The 18713-nt window shown below is 48.8% G+C and overlaps 1 protein-coding gene across 1 annotated transcript; it reads right to left on the bottom strand.

Annotated features, from left to right (window-relative positions):
• Positions 1 to 1663: 1663 nt before the first annotated feature.
• Positions 1664 to 10903, bottom strand: LOC116971356. Its single transcript, XM_033018477.1, has 4 exons — positions 10526 to 10903; positions 4927 to 5340; positions 3509 to 3608; positions 1664 to 2642 (listed from the first exon to the last, which is right to left on the bottom strand). The coding sequence occupies exons 1-4, from the start codon at positions 10884 to 10886 to the stop codon at positions 2627 to 2629; spliced, it is 891 nt and encodes a 296-aa protein (XP_032874368.1). The 5' UTR covers positions 10887 to 10903; the 3' UTR covers positions 1664 to 2626.
• Positions 10904 to 18713: the final 7810 nt, after the last annotated feature.

The raw sequence follows: 18713 nt of genomic DNA, 5'->3' as shown, positions 1-18713 counted from the left end.
TCTAACCAGCCGGCTCTTAATTCATATCCCTCCATTGCCTGCATACCCACCTGCCTATCCACAAGCCTCCTGAATACCACTATGGCATCAGCCTCCAGCATTACGCCAAGCAGAACCATCCAGGCTCCTACCACCCTGTGGGTTGTTATTGCGGAGATGCTGTACTTGTTTCATCCCCCGAGGAAGTACAATATCAGCTTTTTGGCTGTAGCTTCAGTGTGGTTGGGCCAGGACACATTATTGGCGATGCGCCCTAAGGAACCGGAAGCCCTCAACTACTTCCAGCGGCTCACGCAGCATCTCTGGACTACGTGGATAGCTGACATTTCGGGTCGGAAATCTTCCGCTCATTTGTGTTGTTCATATTGCAGGGGGGGGGGGGGGGGGGGGGGGGGGGTTGTTTTACTACGCTCTCTATCTCCATCCTGTACACCATCTCGTCATTGTTTGACATCGTCCCACTACAACGGTTTACAACGGTAGATGATCCAGAGCAGGGTTTATCCGCACAACCGCGACCATAGGGAGAATAGTAGAGGACTGCCAATACATCCTTGTGGGGCGCCTGTGTTGAGAATTATTGTGGAGGATCTTTTGTCGCCTATGTTCGCTGCTTGTGGTCCATGGGCCCGAAAGTGAAAGATCCAGTGACAGAGGGGTAAATGTCACTGGACCCCATCTTCGGAAGTTTGAAGAAGAGTTTGGGGCGGCACAGTGGAGCAACAGTGGAGTTGCTGCCTTACAGCGCCATGTTCCATCCTGACTATGCGTGCTGTCAGTACGGAGTTTGTATGTTCTCCCTGTGACCGCGTGGGTTTCCTCCGATGTGCAGGATAGTGCTAATGCCGGGTTGACTGGTCGGCGGGGACGTGATGGGCCGCAGGGCCTGAATCCACGCTATATCTCTAAAGCATAAGGTCTGGTTGGGACAGGCACATGGGTGACTGGATTTACACGGGATTAGTGATTTGAGTTTGATTGGAATTTGCTTTGTTAGTTTTTGGGTCAAAGTTTGTTAACACACCAAGACCCACATTTTTGTAATACCTCTGACAAACAGAGGCCCCGGGTTTGTTTGTTCCTTTATTTTAACCCGGCCACGGGTCCCACGCTCCCTTTACACACTAGGGTTCCGTATTCCCTTAGTACCTGGGGCCGAAAGGCCTGTTTGCATGTTCTATGATTCTAAAAGCAGGCACCAACTTGTCAAACTGAGCTCCTGTCTGTGCTGTTCTGCCCGTGACCGGGAGGATTTTCTCCGGGAGACCCGGCTTCTACCCACATCCCAAGACCGTGCGGTTCTGTAGATCAACTGGCCTTTGTCTATTTCACCTAGTGTATAGCGACTGGATGAGTAAATGGGATAACATGGAACTAGTGTGAAATGGTGATCGATGGTGGACGTGGATTCTGTGAACCGAAGGAGTTTCCATGCTGTATCTCTAAACCAAGATCAAGCGCTACGGTGATTGGCTGGAGAATGGCGGGGAATGGACTGAGGTTTGTGCAAGATAACAGGTAACAGAGAAACAGAACTGGAGATGAGTCAAATGCTCGATGTGGCCATGGATCCAATGGGCCGAATGGTCCTTTGGAAATGTTACAAGCAATTCAGAACGTCATTGTATTAAAATAAAACATCAAATGAAAACAAACCAAATAATTATTGTATAGCTGAATTTAATGACCACTTTACACGTTCCATGTTGCTCTCCCATTCAAATATATTAAGAGATTTATACATATACGAAGCATATTGAATTCAAGATTAAAGTTATGTATTGTATAAGTGAATTTAATTAGCATTTTCGATTTATCGCACTTCCATTAAAATTTACTTCGAAGGTTGTTAATATTTTAAATTAAGCAAACTGCATAAATAATAAGATTGTCTTCACTACGTGTTAAATGCATCATTTGCGATTTATAAGCTGAGCACTACGAAGAAAGGGACTAGAAATAAATTAGTCAGGCTCCAGGGGTTGCCACAGCAGGGAGGTTTGGACATGCTTCTGGAGTCAACGTGTCAGAGAATTGTACAGTGAAGAAATTGGGCCTTCGGACACACATGTCGATATGAACATCTTTGTCTCTGTACATGCATCCCGTTGGTCCCAATTAGATCCATATCCTTCCGACTTGTAATAAGAGGGAACTGCTGATGCCGGTGTTTACCAAAGATAGACACGATGTGCTTGCGTAACTCAGTGGGTCAGGCAGCAACTCTGTAGGACACGGATAGGTGACGCTTCGTGCCCGGTCCCCTTCTAACCAACTGGGAATTTGCAGCACTTTGTCTATCCTTCCAACTATTTCCTAATTAAGAGCCTGTTCATGCGTCTAAACGTCTATTGTACATGTTGGTGTATCTCATTTTCACCACTTTGTTTACTATCATAATCCAGATATCAAACCCTCTCGGAGTTCAAACCTCTCCTTTGAACTAGAAGTACTGCATTTTATTATATTACACAAAGATTAAAGCGAGTCGGAGAATTAATATGATTGACAACCAAAGGTCGACAAAATCAGCCAGACGGCAAAAGCAGGTGGGATCGGCGGACTTCATTGCGAGGCAGGTTATATTGCAGTCGGAACACTGGTCTGCTCAGCTTCCTCGGATGGATCAGTCTCCACTCTTGCTGCGGATAAAACAAGACCAATTAAAATAAGCCTCAGTAATTGTACCACAAGACCATTTCTGGCATCTCCATTCACAGCCGTCATTTAAATCTTTGAAGTGATTCGGCCGGAGATTTGAACGGAATTCTCCAGAGGGGAAACGTTATTGTCAATGTCAGCGTTTGACAACAACATTTGAGGTGAACATCAATATGCGAAACAGGTGATTAACTTAACAGGGGTCACGTATATTGGTCGTTGTGTTGACAGTGAGGAGGATGTCTGACCTGCAGCAAGGTATTGGTTTATTATCGTCACCTTGACACAGATACGAGGAAAAAAACTTGGTTTCGCGTGTCATCCAGATAAATTATTCCATAGACCCAAACCGTGCAGAATATAGTCTTACAGAGAAAGGGCAGAGGGCAAGGGCCCCATCAAGGTAGACTGGAGGATCGGGAATACAATCTTATCTTTTGAGGGATTTCTCAACGCGTCTGAGCGCGTAAGAAACTGTTCTTCCATCTGTAGGTACATGATGCACCTGAGCCATTTGTTGCCAACGTGACAGGGGTACCACGGTGGCGCAGTTGTAGAGATGCTGCCTTGCAGCGCAGAGTCCCGGGTTCGATCCTGATTACGGGTGCTGTCTGTGCGGAGTTTCCACGTGCTCCCCGTGACCGCATGGTTTTTGTCCCTCCCATATCCCAAAGTCGTGTGGGGTTTGTAGGATAATTGTCCTCTGCAAACGCCCCCTATAGTGCAGGATAGAACTAGTGCATGGATGATCGATGGTTGGCGCGGCCTAGGAAGCCTCACAGTTTTCAATAACACCCCAAAGGTCATTGAGTTTATATTCCAGGCATAGAAACGCAACATTACATACCTGAGTTTGTCATAGTAGAAGATAACACACATCAATGAAAGGAAAATGGTTTTCAATCCGAGAGGGATCCACAGGATCAGAACCTTGTAACTCTGTGTGACTGAGGAGAGAGTGAGAGAGATCAGAGTGGTCACTGGGAAAGGGGAGCGATCGACAATGTACAAATGGTGTTTGCTTCACTAAGATCACCTCCCATTCTCTACACTCTGGAGAATACAGGTCTAATCTGCTGGAGGAAACAACAGACTGCTGACAGCGCTCAGGAAGTCAGGCAACTGTCGAAGGAAATCCAAAGACGTCGTTTTGTCCGGGAATCCTTCCAGTTTTGAGGCAAGGTCTCGATATGAATTGTCATTCGGTAATTTCCTTCCAGACATGCTACCTGGCCTATCGAGTTCCTCCAGTAGCTTTTTTTTCTGCTCAAGGTTCATGTGCCTGCATTCTACAGGGTTTCCGGTATAATCAATCTCCCCTGATCTTCAATCAACCTGCCCTTCTGGTAAAACAGTGACGGAATCTTCACTGCACTAATCGTGGCTTTATTGCAGTTAAGAAGAACAAAGTCCGACCCAGTACTGCAGGGGTCGTCTCACTAGAACATTATATAACTGCGGTAAAATATTTCAACCCTTGAATATAACTCCTCTCTTGATAAAACCTGAACAACTATGGCCTTTCTCGATTCTTCCACATCAGTACATCACCCTTCATTGACACGAGAACAAGCACACTCGGTTCCTTTTAAACATCCACACTACCCGATCTCTGACCATTTAATAAACACTCTTGTTTTATGTTTACTTCACCCGTGCGGATAATTTGACAATTTGCCACATTTTATTCCACATTATGCTCCCACCCACTCATTCAGCATGTCCACCTTCCCCGAAGCTCCGCGTCCTCCTGCCCTCTCACAGTCCCACGGCACTACCACCATCATCAGACCTAACAATTGGCTCCCCCCAATCAAACTCACTGATGCAGACTGTGGATAGCTGAGACCAAGAACCAATCTGTGAAGTACCTCGCCAGCCGCAGACTCTCAACATGACAGAGATCCAGATATTTCATTCTACCTTCTGCTCGATAACTGCTTCTCAATCCCTGACAGTGCGTTGCCTTAATGCCGCCTTCTCGCACCTGGTTCCCCAAACTCCTGGCTGGGACCCAACCTAGATCCTTCTGAGAATCCAAACCTACCACAGCACCTTGTTCCCTCTCGGGCATTCAACCTCACCTCGCCAAAGGACTCCAATACATTGATCAACTATGGTTGACTTTTCTCTGGAGTTGTATCTGACCCTCCAGATGCGAGGCTGCGCCCACTGAGACCTGAGAGACAGGGTTCCCTGTTCCTGCTCTCCTCCCTCCCTCTGCACCTTCCCTCTACACGGCAGAATGTGGCGATGGTTTCTTACCGGATGTGATCCGCACCCGGAGCTGGACCTCACGCTGGTACTGATGGGTGTACGGGGGGTGTACGCTGCTCCTCAACTTTTCGTCGATGTATTTTATCGGATCGTAGTTTTTCTCTTTGCTGAACTCCACCAGACACAGGTAGCCGTCACTGTCCTCCACACTCAGCTGGTTTATCCTGGTTGAGGCGTTTTCCCGCTCTGGGTTTCCGACCAGCTCGAACCGAGTTGCTCCGTTCTCCGCCGCCCAGGATCCATCAGCTTGGTGTCTGAACGTGACGATGTGTCGGTAGGGATCCTTCCTCATCCATGTGACCGTGAGGGCGCTGCGGTGATTCAGGGATTGCCGATACACACATGGTAACGTGGCCGAACCCCCTTCAGTCTCAGTTACCACTGAGACATCCCCGTCGAGATCTGAGGGAAGGACAGACACCGGAATGTATCAGCGTTCTGTGGGTGAATCGTCTTGTACCGACCTCTCCCTGTGGGAGTGGGTGGAGGCGGTGCCCAGTGTGGAGCTGACAGTAAAGGCCCCAGGGAAGATGGGTCAGAGTGCGCAGGGGACAGGACACATTCAAGGATGGCTCTGCATCAGGGGGTCACTGGTCGTCGCTGAAGGCACAGCGAACCTGCGCCTACCCGGATCCCAACACTGGTCTCCACGGGGAATATTCAATATGTGAAGCGGTGAAGTCCACACCGAGAGGGAGACCCGCCCACACGGGATTGGGCACCGGGCACCGACACCTCCTTTAACACTGGACACTTCGGTTTCCATTGATAGTTGGATTCCAACACGGTGAACACTAAGGAATTTGATTTGTAAATTAGGCAATTTATTGGTCAATAGAAGCAAGGCTGCTCTGGGAGGGCGGCAGTGAGGGAGCGGCCGTGAGTAAAGTGTGAGTCTTTGGCTCGAGATTCTTCGGTGAGGAGGCTGAGGAGATGAGACTACGCAAAAGGCTGGAGATGACGGGACGCGGTGAACACTTGAAGGGGAAGATGAGACAGTGTGATGCAGAATGTGGGAGCCCAGCGACATGGATGGAGCCTCTGGCTGCTACAACAGTGGCATGTGCGTCCGGGTTCAGCTCCTGAAGGACCGTGTTGGGGCACTGGAGAAGCAGTTGGCTGACCTCAGGGCCATCTGGGAATACGAGAGTTTCCTGGACAGGACCTACAGTGAGGTAGCCACGCCGAGGATACGGGAAGAACGAAGGCGTGTGACTGTGAGACAGGGAGGTAACCGTGGAGTGCAGGAGACCAAGGTGGCTGTGCCTAAAGAAAACATGTACACACTCTTGGGGGAGACGACGCTTCCAGTCCGAGCAGTGGACACGTCGGTGGCTCCAATCCTAGAGATGGGACTCGACTTGCGAGACCGACGTCGGGCAGAGCCATAGTGGTGGGTGACTCCATTATCCGAGTTGCGGACAGGAGATTCCGTGGAGGCAGGCGAGACGCGAGGATGGTCTGTTGCCTCCCTGGTGCCAGGTTTCAAGATGTCACGAACCGAATTCAGAACATCCTCGAGAGAGAATGCGAACAGCCCGCAGTAGTTGTGCACGTCGGCACAAACGACATCGGGAAGAAGGGGAAGGAGGTTCTGCAACGCGTGTTAAGAGAGTTAGGAAGCAGACTGAAAGGCAGGACTTCTAGGCTGGTTATCTCTGGATTTTGTCCAGTACCTTGTGCTAGTGAGGACAGGAGCAGGGAGATAGGGGATCTGAATGTGTAGCTGAGGGGCTGGTGCAGGGAGCAAGGATTTAGATTTATAGACCACTAGGATCTCTTCTGGGGTAGGGGTGACCTGTACAAATGGGACGGGTTACACCTTAACTGGAGAGGGGCCGACATTGTGGCAGGAAGATTTTCTAGGGTCACACGTGTGGGTTTAAACTAAATAGTGGGGGGGGGGGGGAGGGAGTGACAAATTGGGAGTATAAAGATGGGGTTGAAGGGGAAGTGAGTACTGGAAAAATTACAAAAGACTCTCGGGAAGGAAAGTTCGAAAAGGGATAAGAGAATGTCAGCGTCAATTGCGAGCGGTTCGAAGGGGGAGGTGAATACGGAGGTCAAAGTGTTGTATAGGAATGCGCGAAGTAGAAATAAAGTGGACGAGCTTGAGGCTCAGTTAGAAATTGGCAAGTATGATTTTGTGGGAATTACAGAGACATGGCTGCAAGAGGGCCAGGGCTGGGAACTGAATATTCAAGGGTATACCTCCTATCGAAAGGACAGACAGGTGGGCTCTGCTGGACAGGTGGGGTAGCTCTGTTGGTGAGGAATGAAATTCAGTCCCTTGCAAGGGGTGACATTGAAATAGGAGATGTGGATTCAGTATGGATAGAACTAAGGAATTGTATGGGTAAAAATACCCTAATGGGCTTGTCAACAGCCCCCCAAACAGTAGCCTGAACATAGGGTGCAAGTTGAACCAGGAGTTAAAATTAGCATGTAGCAAAGATAATGCTACGGTTGTTATGGGAGATTTCAACATGCAGGTAGACTGGGAAAATCAGGTTGGCACTGGACCCCAAGAAAGGGAGTTTGTGGCGTGCCTCCGTGATGGATTCTTAGAGCAGCTTGTACTGGAGCCTACCAGGGAGAAGGCCATTCTGGATTTAGTGTTTTGTAATGAACCGGATTTGATAAAGGAGTTTGTGGTTAAGGAGCCGTTAGGAGGTAGTGACTAATATGGTCGTTTAATCTACAATTGGAGAGGGAGAAGAGTAGATCGGAGGTGGCCGTGTTACAGTTGCATAGAGGGGACTATGGAGCCATGAGGGAGGAGCTGGCCAAAGTTCACTGGAAAGATACCCTAGCAGGGATGACAGCGGAACAACAATGGTAGGTATTTCTGGGAATAATACAGAAGGTTCGGGATTATTTCATTCCAAAAAGGAAGAAAGATTCCAAGGGGAATAAGGGGCGACCGTGGCTGACAAGGGACATCAGGGACAGTATGTAAATAAAAGAGAAGTAGTACAACTAGGCAAAGATGAGCGGGAAGCAAGAGGGTTGGGTAATGTTTAAAGAGCAACAGAAGATAACTAAAAAGGCAATACGGGGAGAAAAGATGAGGTTCGAAGGTAAGCCAGCCAAGAATACAAAGAAGGATAGTAAAAGCTTCTTTAGGTATGTGAAGAGGAAAAAAATAATGAAAACCAAAGTTGGATCCTTGAAGACTGAAAAGGGTGAATTTATTAGGAGGAGCAAGGAAATGGCAGATGAGTTATTATTTTTCTTGCGTATGGCGTGCACAGCCTAAAGTTGTAGGACGTCTTGTTCTCTTTTATCTTATTTGATTGGCAGATGAGTTGAACATGTACTTTGGATCCGTCTTCCCTAAGGAGGACACAAACAATCTTCCTGATATACTCGTCACCATAGGATCTGGGGTGACGGAGCAGCAGAAGGAAATCCACATTAGGGAGGAAATGGTGTTGGGTAGACTGATGGGACTGAACGCTGATAAATCCCCTGGGCCTGATGGTCTGCATCCCAGGTTACTTAAGGAAGTGGCTCCAGAAATCGTGGATGCATTGGTGATAATTTTACAATGTTCTATAGATTCAGGATCGGTTCCTGAGGATTGGAGGGTAGCTAATGTTATCCCAATTTTTAAGGAAGGCGGGAGATAGAAAACAGGGAATTATAGACCAGTTAGCCTGACATCGGTGGTGGGGAAGATGCTGGGTGTCAATTATAAAAGGTGAAATATCGGCACATTTGGATAGCAGTAACAGGGTTGGTCCGTGTCAGCATGGCTTTACAAAGGGGAAATCATGCTTGACAAATCTTCTGGACTTTACTCTGGATGTGATGAATAAATTGCTGAGTCCTGCTGAAATGATTAACGGGTCCCTTTCAAAATGGCAGGCATTGACTATTGGGGTACCGCAAGGCTCGGTGCTGGGACCGCAGCTATTTACAATATACATCAATGCTTTAGATGAACGGATTCAAAGTAACATTAGCAAATTTGCAGATGACACAAAGCTGGGTGGCAGTGTGAACTGTGAGGGGGAGTCTAAGAGAATGCAGGGTGACTTGGACAGGTTGGGTGAGTGGGCAGATGAATGGCAGATGCAGTTTAATGTGGATAAATGTGAGGTTAACCACTTTGGTAGCAAAAACAGGAAGGCAGATTACTATCCAAACGGTGTCAAGTTGGGAAAAGGGGAAGTACAACGGGATCTGGGGGTCCTTGTTCATCAGTCTATGTAAGTAAGCATGCAGGTACAGCAGGCAGTGAAGAAAGCGAATGGCAAGTTGGTCTTTATAACGAGAGAAGTTGAGTGTAGGAGCAAATAGGTCCTTCTGCAGTTGTACGGAGCCCTAGTGAGACCAAACCTGGAGTATTGTGTGCAGTTTTGGTTCCCTAATTTGAAGAATGACATTCTTGCTATTGAGGCAGTGCGGCGTAGGTTTACAGGGTTAATACCCGGGATTGCGGGACTGTCATATGCTCAGAGAATGGAACGGCTGAGCTTGTACACTCTGTAGTTTAGAAGGATTAGAGGGGATCATATTGTGCCATATAAGATTATCAAGGGTTTGGACAGGCTAGAGGAAGGACACATTTTCCCGGTGTTGGGGGAGTCCAGAACCAGGGGCCACAGTTTAAGAATAAGGGGTAAGCCATTTAGAACGGAGTCGGGGAAACACTTTTTCTCACAGAGAGTTGTGAGTATGTGGAATTCTCTGCCGTTTCTCTGGATACTTTCAAGAGAGAGCTAGATAGGATTCTTAAAGATAACGGAGTCAGGGGATATGGGGAGAAGGCAGGAAGGGCGTACAGATTGGGGATGATCAGCCATGATCCCATCGAATGGCGCTGCTGGGTCGAAGGGCCGAATGGCCTACTCATGCACATATTGTCTATTGTCTATAACGTCATCTTCCTATTTCTCAGTTGACACAGCCCACCTGTATTTGACTGTCGACCAAGGCCGGCGTCTCGTCTACTCCAGGAGCGCACTATCCAGACGGATTAACTGGAGAGGAATCAGGAGTAGGAACTCCGGCACTTCTGCACCCTTCCCCCCTCCCCCCCCCCCACCCCACACCACTCGACGCCAGGCGGCGATGGTTCTCGCCCAGCAGCGCGGCTGTGAGTGTTCTCCGGCTTGGCCCTACTTTAGGACCGGCTCGCCGACCGCGGACCTAACGACAGGACCCGCGCCGTAATAATGAAGAGGGACCCGGGAGAAACCTCCGTCCGGGAGAGTGGAGGGTCGTCTGAAAGTGAGTGGGGCTGTCGGGGGGCGAGGAGGGCAGCCCAGAATGACAGTGAGGGGGAGGTGGGGCCGATGCCACCAGCGGCAGCAGGCAGTAGAGATAACTGCGGTGAATCTTTGCAGCTGTCGGCGCCAAAACGTGGCGACACTTGTGTACTGTCAAGGTGACGTCTGCTACATGATTGTTCTGGGTTGTCTGCAAAACAACGTATATCACTGTACCTAGGCACGTGTGAGAATACAGTATCATTGAATCATTGAATTGAACGATCAACATGTATTGATGAGCAATGTACCGGGGGAACCCGCGGTCCGTGAGCTCTGGGGCAGCGACAGTCTCTGAACATTGTTCTCACCTTCCACCGTCAGCTGCGTTGGAATCACAGATTGAAAATTCCCAACACTGAGCTCCAGGCGGCACCGGTAGATATCCCAGTCCTCCCATCTCAGTCGCTCCATCATTATTGAGGCATCTCCCTCTCTGAGGTTCCCCACGAATCTGAAACGACTCCCTCCGGCCTCCTGTGTCACTTCGTCGCATTGGGAGCGGCCGGGACCGGCAAATGTGCAGTTAAACGCAATGCTGGGATTCAATGATGTCCTCTTGTACCACAGCACGGAGCCGCTGAGGTTGTGATCAATGCCTGGGTGGGTGAATGTACACGGCAACACAGCGGAGGCCCCTTCCACGGCAGACACCTCATCAGCACCGGACATTGACCAATTAAGGTAGGAAACATATGGAGAGAGGGCGAGAGAGAGAGAGAGAGAGAGGGGGGGGGGGGGGGGGGGGGGGGGAGAGGGAGGGGAGAGGTTAATATTGGAACGAGTACAGGTGCGCGGTTCCAAATACACACTGTCCCCGGGTGGTTGTCACAAGCGATGTCTTCAGATGTCTGTGGGACAGAATCATCAACACGGGGGCTGGGATATAATCAACTGTTCATGGGTGTGTAATCACGTCTGTTCCGCGGGTCAGCACAAGGGGTTGCCGGAGGAGGGATATGGCAGCCCTGCCGGCAGTCTGTTCGTTTTACATCCTTTTTGTTATTTTTAGCGTTTGTTTAAGTTATTCTGTTTGTTTATGTGTGTGTGTGTGTGTGTGTGTGTGTGTGTGTGTGTGTGTGTGTGTGTGTGTGTGTGGGGGGAGGGGGGGTGTTCGGGGGGGGGGGGGTTCCCGGAGATGTGATCAACGTTTGGATCACATTCTCCGGGCTCTGCGGCCTACCATCGCTGGAGCTGGGAGCCGCCTCGGCTGTCGTGAGCCCCACCGCGGGGCGCGGACTTACCATCGGAGCGGATCCCTTGCCTGGGATCGCTCCCACCGCGGCCTGCGGACTTACCACCAAGGGCTCGCAGTCTCGGGAGAGGCTAGTCGGGAGCTTCAACGCCGCAGAAGGTTCGTCCAGCCCCGACGCGAGGTTTCATCGCCCGGCGCGGGGGAGCTGAACGCCTCGACGCCGCCGGAGTCGACCATCCCGTCAACGGATGGCTCGAGGCCGCCAACCAAGGAAGAACAAGAAGGGAAGGACTTGGAACTTTATTTTCGCATTCCATCACAGTGAGGAATATGTAGGAGTCACTGTGATGGATGTTTGTGTTAAAATCTGTTTTTTTGAGTCTGCTGCTTTTTAAATTGTATGACTGACCTGGCCAGTGAATTTCACTACACCAATTGATGTATGTGACAATAAACGAACTTATGAACTTATGAAATTATGAACTTATGAGTTGTTTTTTTATAATGTTGCTGATTTATTTACATTCTGGGGAGGGGAAATGTTTGGACATTTTTCAGGACCGGGAACGGAGATGGATTCTTCGGATTCTATCACTGTCACATAATAGATTCACAGTGGAGACGGCCATTCGTTCCATCGGTTCTATGCTAACTCAATGTAACATCAATCCAGCCAGTCGGACCTCCAGACAGCCCTGCAACTTCCTTACTTTCACATACCGTCGGTTAAATTTTCGCGTCTCCGCCCTCCCCCCCCCCCGTGCACACTGTTAAATCCCTCCATTAAATCTTCTCCCGACCTCAGTGTTAGGAACTGGAAGCCAGTCGGCCCCTCCAGCTCGCACCTCCGGAAATTACATCACGGCTACTCTGCTGTTAATTCTCTCTCCACGTCCCCGCCTGCTCTCTGTCGCCTTATACCCTCTTGGTTATCGAGAGTCTCAATCTGTTTTATGAATGGCGGTCTACATACGCATTTTCTTCCATCTTAGCCGTCACCAGATAACCTACACCAAGGGCTCGGTGGGTAAATAAGTCGCCTCACCACCACCTTCTGAAACACTCTTCCGTATGGATAATATCACCTGAATCCCCACCCGCCCCACCTCATCTATTGACAGACCTCAGCCAAAGTACAAACGGCAGGAGCGCGGACAAAGTACGAACCGGTACATTGGGAGATATGACGAGACAATGAGGAGATAACAAGGTCAACAAAAACACCTACTGTAACCGTGGACTGAGACGGAGAACAGGACGGTGCAGAGACAAACCCAGAGAGAGCACATCGCCAACACTTCAGTGTGGAGTCCACCTCACCCACAGCTGTGAGCTTCTTGACGCTGAAATGCGGAACTTGCTCCAAGTATTTCTACATTTCCGGCAAAGATACTGATAATTAGTCATTTCATACTGGGCAGGGTTAGGGTCCTGAGCAAAAATCAAAGTCATGCAGGAACTAAGCGGGTTAAGCAGTATCCGTGAAGGGACATTGACAGACGGCGTCTGAATAAAGAGGTCAAGACCCGGCACGTCGTCTTCCCATTCTCCTCCACAGGCGTTGCCTGAACCGCTGATCTTTTTCCAGCAATTTGGTTTTCGCACAAGATTCCGGATCTGCATGTTCGTGTCCCCAGCATTATCGCCATGGAGCGATGTAGTGCAGGAACAGGCCTTCTAACCCGACATGCGTACAATGTGCCAACAAGTATCCATCGCCATAATCCTAGTGACCCTCGAGGAATGCAAAGAACGTCAGAGAGTCTTTACATGTAATAGCACAGGCAGACAAAATTAATGATCATCTAGATCAACTGCGAAAATGTGCTAAGGAATCGAAGGCCAGTCATTTAAAAAAAGTAATGACGTACACTGTACAACGCCCTGGCGAGTGCTGTAAAACAAAGAGCCCAATAGCACACAAGTTAACATTTTCCAGAAATTGGCGACACGGGTAGTCAGCGTGGCGAGGAAGGTGTGTGGCAGGTTTAGGCAGGATTAATGTGACCCATTCACATTAATCCCACCTTAATCCAATTCAACTCATCAAAGGCTGTATCTCATTCCAGGGTAGCTGTCATCTCGTTTTGTTTCCAAGGATATTGCGGCTGTGAAATCTGCTTCTGTGTTTTCCAGTTTGTGTGAGGAAGTGAATGTAAAGAATGAATCACCCGTTGTCACCCTGCAATCGGAGCGATAGCAGGGTCCAGCAATGGCAAACCCACAGACACTTGTTCACCAACACCTCAGTGCTATAACCACCTCTCTCACGGCTGTTTAATTCTAGACCCATTTGCTTTCTTCATTTGCTGCAGAATGTTCAGGAGTTGCTAAACTACAAAACTAGGCTCCCTGCATCACTCCCAACCATCTCTTCTCCGTCCACCAATGGGAACACCCTCTCTGTAAGCAATGTTTAATCCCTCCATTAGAACTTCTCCCGACGGAAACCAGTCGGCCCCTTCAATTTGTACCTCCGGTCAATAACATCGCGGCTGATCTGCTGTTAAACCTCTCTCCATATCCCCGCCTACTCTCTGTCAACTTTTGCCCTCTTGCTTATCGTGTCTCACTCTGTTTTATTAATGGCGGTCGCCATACGCATTTCCCTCCATCTTAGCCGTGACCAGATAACCTTCACGAACGGCTCGGTAGGTCAAGGGGGCGCCTCACCACCACCTTCTGAAGGACACTTAGGTATGGACAATATCACCACATTCCCCACCCGCCCCACCTCATCCATTGACATCAATTGATCTATTTTCCCTCTCAATCCCATTCTGTTGCCTTTTACCCATAACCCTGACACCCGTACTGATACATTATCCATCTCTGTCATTAAAATATCCATTGACGGCATCGACAGCTTTCGGTGGCAACGAATTCCACTGATTCAGCAACCTCTGACTAAATATATCCCTTCTCATCTCCTTTCTAAAGGCACGTCCTGCTATTTAGAGGCCACAGCCTCTGGTCCACTAGTGGAAACATCCTCATCCGGAGAGTGCTGCAAAGCAGACAGATCCAGAGGTACAATGACATTGTGCCCTTGGGGTGACAGTTAGTTACTGTAGCGAAGAAGGAGTATGGCACGCTTGCTGTCATTGGTCAGCACTTTCAATATTATGTGGGGCTTTATGTTACAGCCCTTCAAGGAAAGCGGAAATGGATGGGGATGGGAGAACGTTGAATTTTGGCAAGTAAGGCTTTCAACATAGTACGGGGAGGATTAGAACGTGTTTTAAGGAGTCAGATTTACTTACATAGACCCGGCAAACAGGTTTGACTGAACGTAATCCCCCTCAAGAAGAATCCCCATGGACGCACAAGTAGAAGTCCAGCATAAAGGAAGACGACGGGCGTTGAAGATTGGACTTTGCACAATTTCAATCTTCCAGATGTGTAGATGTGGTCAAAAGTGCAACTCAAGCTGTGCACGATGTTGCATGCAACACCACTGTTTGCATGAACAGATGCTATGCGGAGGATGCGTGTTGTATGGAACGAACCTCTTTGGTGCTAGAGTGCGTTCTGCTTTTTTATTTCCCTGTGTTTCCCGGTAACCCCATCCACCTGTGATCCATTAGCTCCATGTCCTATTGGGACAACGGGAAATGTTATTGTACAACATTTGATGGAGGCAGCCATTTTTGGTTGAAGCCTGTTTCATCACCAGCCACCAGCCAACCATTCACACTGAGTCCACATTGATCACATTCAGTCCAATACAGGCTGTATCTCATTCCCGGGTACCCGTCATCTCTGTTTGTTTCCATTCACCCTGAGGCTGTGAACATTGTTTCTGGACTCTACAGTTTCTGTGAGGAAGTGATTCTAAAGAATGAATCAAACGCTGTCAAGCTACAGTGAGAGCGACATCAGAACTCTGCAAAGACAACCCCACAGTCACTTCCTCACCAACAGCTCAATCGGTGCTCTCACGCAATGTTCTTTTCTTGATACTGAAATGTAGAAGTTACTCTCTTCATTTGCTGCAAAATGTTCAAACAATGCTAAACTACAACACTGACATTCATCACTCAAAGGAAGGAGGCAGAACAGACAGCAAAGTCAATTTAGGAATGAAAGGCACAGCAGCAAAGTTTGCCTCCAGGGGAATCCTACCTTGGCAGCAGGGAAGCCTTGCATTGAGTGTCGGGAGTGGAGGATCCAGAAAATATTCACTTCTCCACAAAGTAAGGCAGTGTGTGACGGACAGACCACACAGGGGAATAAGTGGATGCTATTCCTAGTGGCCGGCATTGATGTGCGTGTTTTGTTTAATTTAGTTTAGTTTAGTTTAGTTTTTTGTCACGTGTACCGAGGAACAGTGAAAAAACACGTGTTGCATGCTAACCAGTCAGCAGAAACACAATAAATGATTACAATAGAACCAGAGTATAGATTCGTGATATGGAATGTCGTTTAGTGCAAGGTAAAGCCAGCAAAGTCCGGTCAAGGAGACTCCTATGTTCATCAAAAAATGTAAATAGTAGTTTAGTCCTGCTCTCTGGTTGTGGTAGGATGATTCAGTTGCCTGATAACTGCTGGGAAGAAACTGTCCCTGAATCTGGAGGTGTGCGTTTTCACACTTCTCTAACTGCTGCCTGATGGGAGAGTGGAGAAGAAGGTGGCAAAGGTGCGACTCGTCCTTGATAATGCTGCTGGCCTTGCCCGGGCAGCGTGAGGTTAAATTGAGTCTATAGAAGGGAAGTTGGGTTGTGTGATGGTCTGGGCTGCGTCTACAATTTCTTGCGGTCTTGGATGGAGCTGTTCCCAAACCAAGCTGCGACGGCACATGATAAAATGCTTCCCAACGCGCGTCTGTTGAAGTTAGTGAGAGTTGTCGGGGACTTGCCGAACTTCTTAAGCCTTCTAAGGAAGTAGAGGCGCTGGTGTGCATTCTTGGTCATGGCTTCAATATGTGTGGTCCAGGAGTTGCTGGGGATATTGACTCATGGGAATTTGAAGTTTTCAACCATCTTTCCTTTAGTAAAGCTATGCATGTTTTACCCTTTTAAAGGTTTTGTACTGTTGTTGACTCTTTAAGAGGGAGGATGTAGATCAGTGTCACTCATGCTATGTGTCATACTTTGTAGTTACGCCCGCTAGCTTTACAGTAACCCTCCCTGCCTGGTTCCCACATTATTGCAGAAACGTGCTAGTATGAAGTTACCGATGCTGTAACGTTAATAAAGTCTTTGGACCTTTATCGTGGTGTAAGGCTTCAGTTATTTGAACAGCAACATCACACCAGGCACCATCAAGGCAAACTGGAGTTTGTGCATCGCTTCGTTTACTGAAGTCGATCTCGATTTCCTTTGTCTTGCAGAAATTAAGAGAACGTTTGTTGTCTGGGCACCAGGACACGAGGTTGTTAATCTCCCAACTGCACTCCATCTCATCAATACATGATAGCCGGCTCACACTGGTGGTGCTGTCTTCAGATTTGAAAATTGAATTAGATTTATACATGGCTACAAGGGTGTACAAGGAATAAAAAACAGGGCTGAGAACGCTTTCTTTGCGGAGCCCCCGTGTTGAGGAATACAGTGGAGGATGATTTGATCCATGTCCTTACTGATTGGGGTCGTTTGGTAAGGAAGTCGAGGATCCATTGGCAGAGATGAGTAGCTGACCCCAAGTCCCGGGAGTTTGGTGATGAGTTTGGAAAGCTATCATGATATTAAAGGCTGAGCTGTAGTCTTTGAACAGGTCTGACCTATGTACATCTGTTATCCTGGCGTTGTGGGCAGTATTGTAAGGCTAGGGCGTTGGCATCGTCCGTGGACCTGTTGTGGGTATCAAATGAATTGGGCAGGACAGGGGTCGAATGCTCGGTGTGGACACGGACCCAATGGGCCGAATAGCCCCTTTCGAAATGTTACAAGCAATTGAAAACGTAATGGAATTAAAATAAGGCCTCCAATTAAAGCGAACCAAATAATCATTGTACCGCTGAATTTAATAAATAACTTACACTATGTACCATATATCACTTCTATTCAAATACATTTAAATATTTGCATAAATATGTAATCTAAATTAATTGAATTGAATTGAATACCTTTATTGTCATTCAGACCTTACGGTCTGAACGAAATTTCGTGCCTGCAGTCATACATACAATCATACAATAATAAACAACAATAAACACAAATTAACACCACCACAGTGTATCCTCCAAGCACCTCCTCACTGTGGTGGAGGCAAAAATCTTAGGGTTACTGTCTCTTCCCTCCTCTTCTCCCTCTGCGCTGAGGCGATTCCCCACCGGGCGATGGCACAACAGTCCCGCGGCTCACCGAACCCCGCAAACGGGCCGGTTAAAACACCGCGGCCCGGGGGTGGTCGAAGCTGCCGCCCTCCAGTCCAGCACACGCAGCCGCTGGCCCGCGGCTGAACCCCGGACTCAGGTCACCGCCTCAGAACGCCGTCCCAGCCACCGGAGCACCTTTCCAGCCCCGAGCCGGATCGCCCTCACGTGAGTACCGTTCTCCCTCGGGCTGGGCCACTCCGACGGGAGTGCCGTTCCACCCTCGGGCTGGGCCACTCCGACGGGAGTGCCGTTCCACCCTCGGGCTGGGCCACTCCGACCGGAGTGCCGTTCTCCCTCGGGCTGGGCCACTCCGACGGGAGTGCCGTTCCACCCTCGGGCTTGGCCACTCCGACGGGAGTGCCGCTCCTCCCTGGGGCTGGGCCACTCCGACGGGCCACAGCCCCTCACGGGAAAGTCTCTCAGCCCCTCGCCAGGCCGCTCTCACGAGAGCGCAGTTCCAGCCCCGGGCTGGGCCACCCTCAGGGGAGCTCAGGGCGAGTCCCGTCAGCTGCCTCCAGAGTCCCGAGGTCGCCAGCTCCGCCATTAGGCCTCAGTGTAGACGGAGGCAGAGAAGGGGGATACGACAAAAAGGTCGTATTCCCCCGAAGGGACAGACGGCAAGCCCCGTTTCACCCTCACCCCCCACATAAACACGACCTAAAAACCAAAAACGTAACTAGACAAAACGAAAAAATACAACACAAAAAAGTAAAAGACAAACGGACTGCAGGCGAGCCGCAGCCGTTCCCGGCGCCGCCACTTCCGGACTAAGTATAGAGCATTAAAAATAAAGATATATTTTCTATGAATTGCATAAGTGAATTGAAATAGCATTTTAGATTCGGTTCATTATAATTTGATTCGAAAGTTGCAAATATTCTAAATTAAGCAAACTGCATTTATAATTAGATTGTGTTCCTTGCGGGTTAAATGCATCAATTGAGGTTTATCAGCAGATTTGAGGTTTGTGAAGAAAAGGACCAAA

Source organism: Amblyraja radiata, chromosome 3, assembly GCF_010909765.2.
Source record: "Amblyraja radiata isolate CabotCenter1 chromosome 3, sAmbRad1.1.pri, whole genome shotgun sequence".
Classification (NCBI taxonomy): domain Eukaryota; kingdom Metazoa; phylum Chordata; class Chondrichthyes; order Rajiformes; family Rajidae; genus Amblyraja; species Amblyraja radiata.
This window is presented reverse-complemented; position numbering and strand designations above follow the sequence as displayed.

Excerpts from the sequence above, each read along its gene's own strand:
- LOC116971356 (XM_033018477.1), bottom strand. The coding sequence starts at position 10,886 with ATGTCCGGTGCTGATGAGGTGTCTGCCGTGGAAGGGGCCTCCGCTGTG. Across the intron at positions 5,341-10,525 it reads AACGCAGCTGACGGTGGAAG|ATCTCGACGGGGATGTCTCA; the intron begins GTGAGAACAATG and ends TCCTTCCCTCAG. Across the intron at positions 3,609-4,926 it reads CCGGGTGCGGATCACATCCG|TCACACAGAGTTACAAGGTT; the intron begins GTAAGAAACCAT and ends CTCTCTCCTCAG.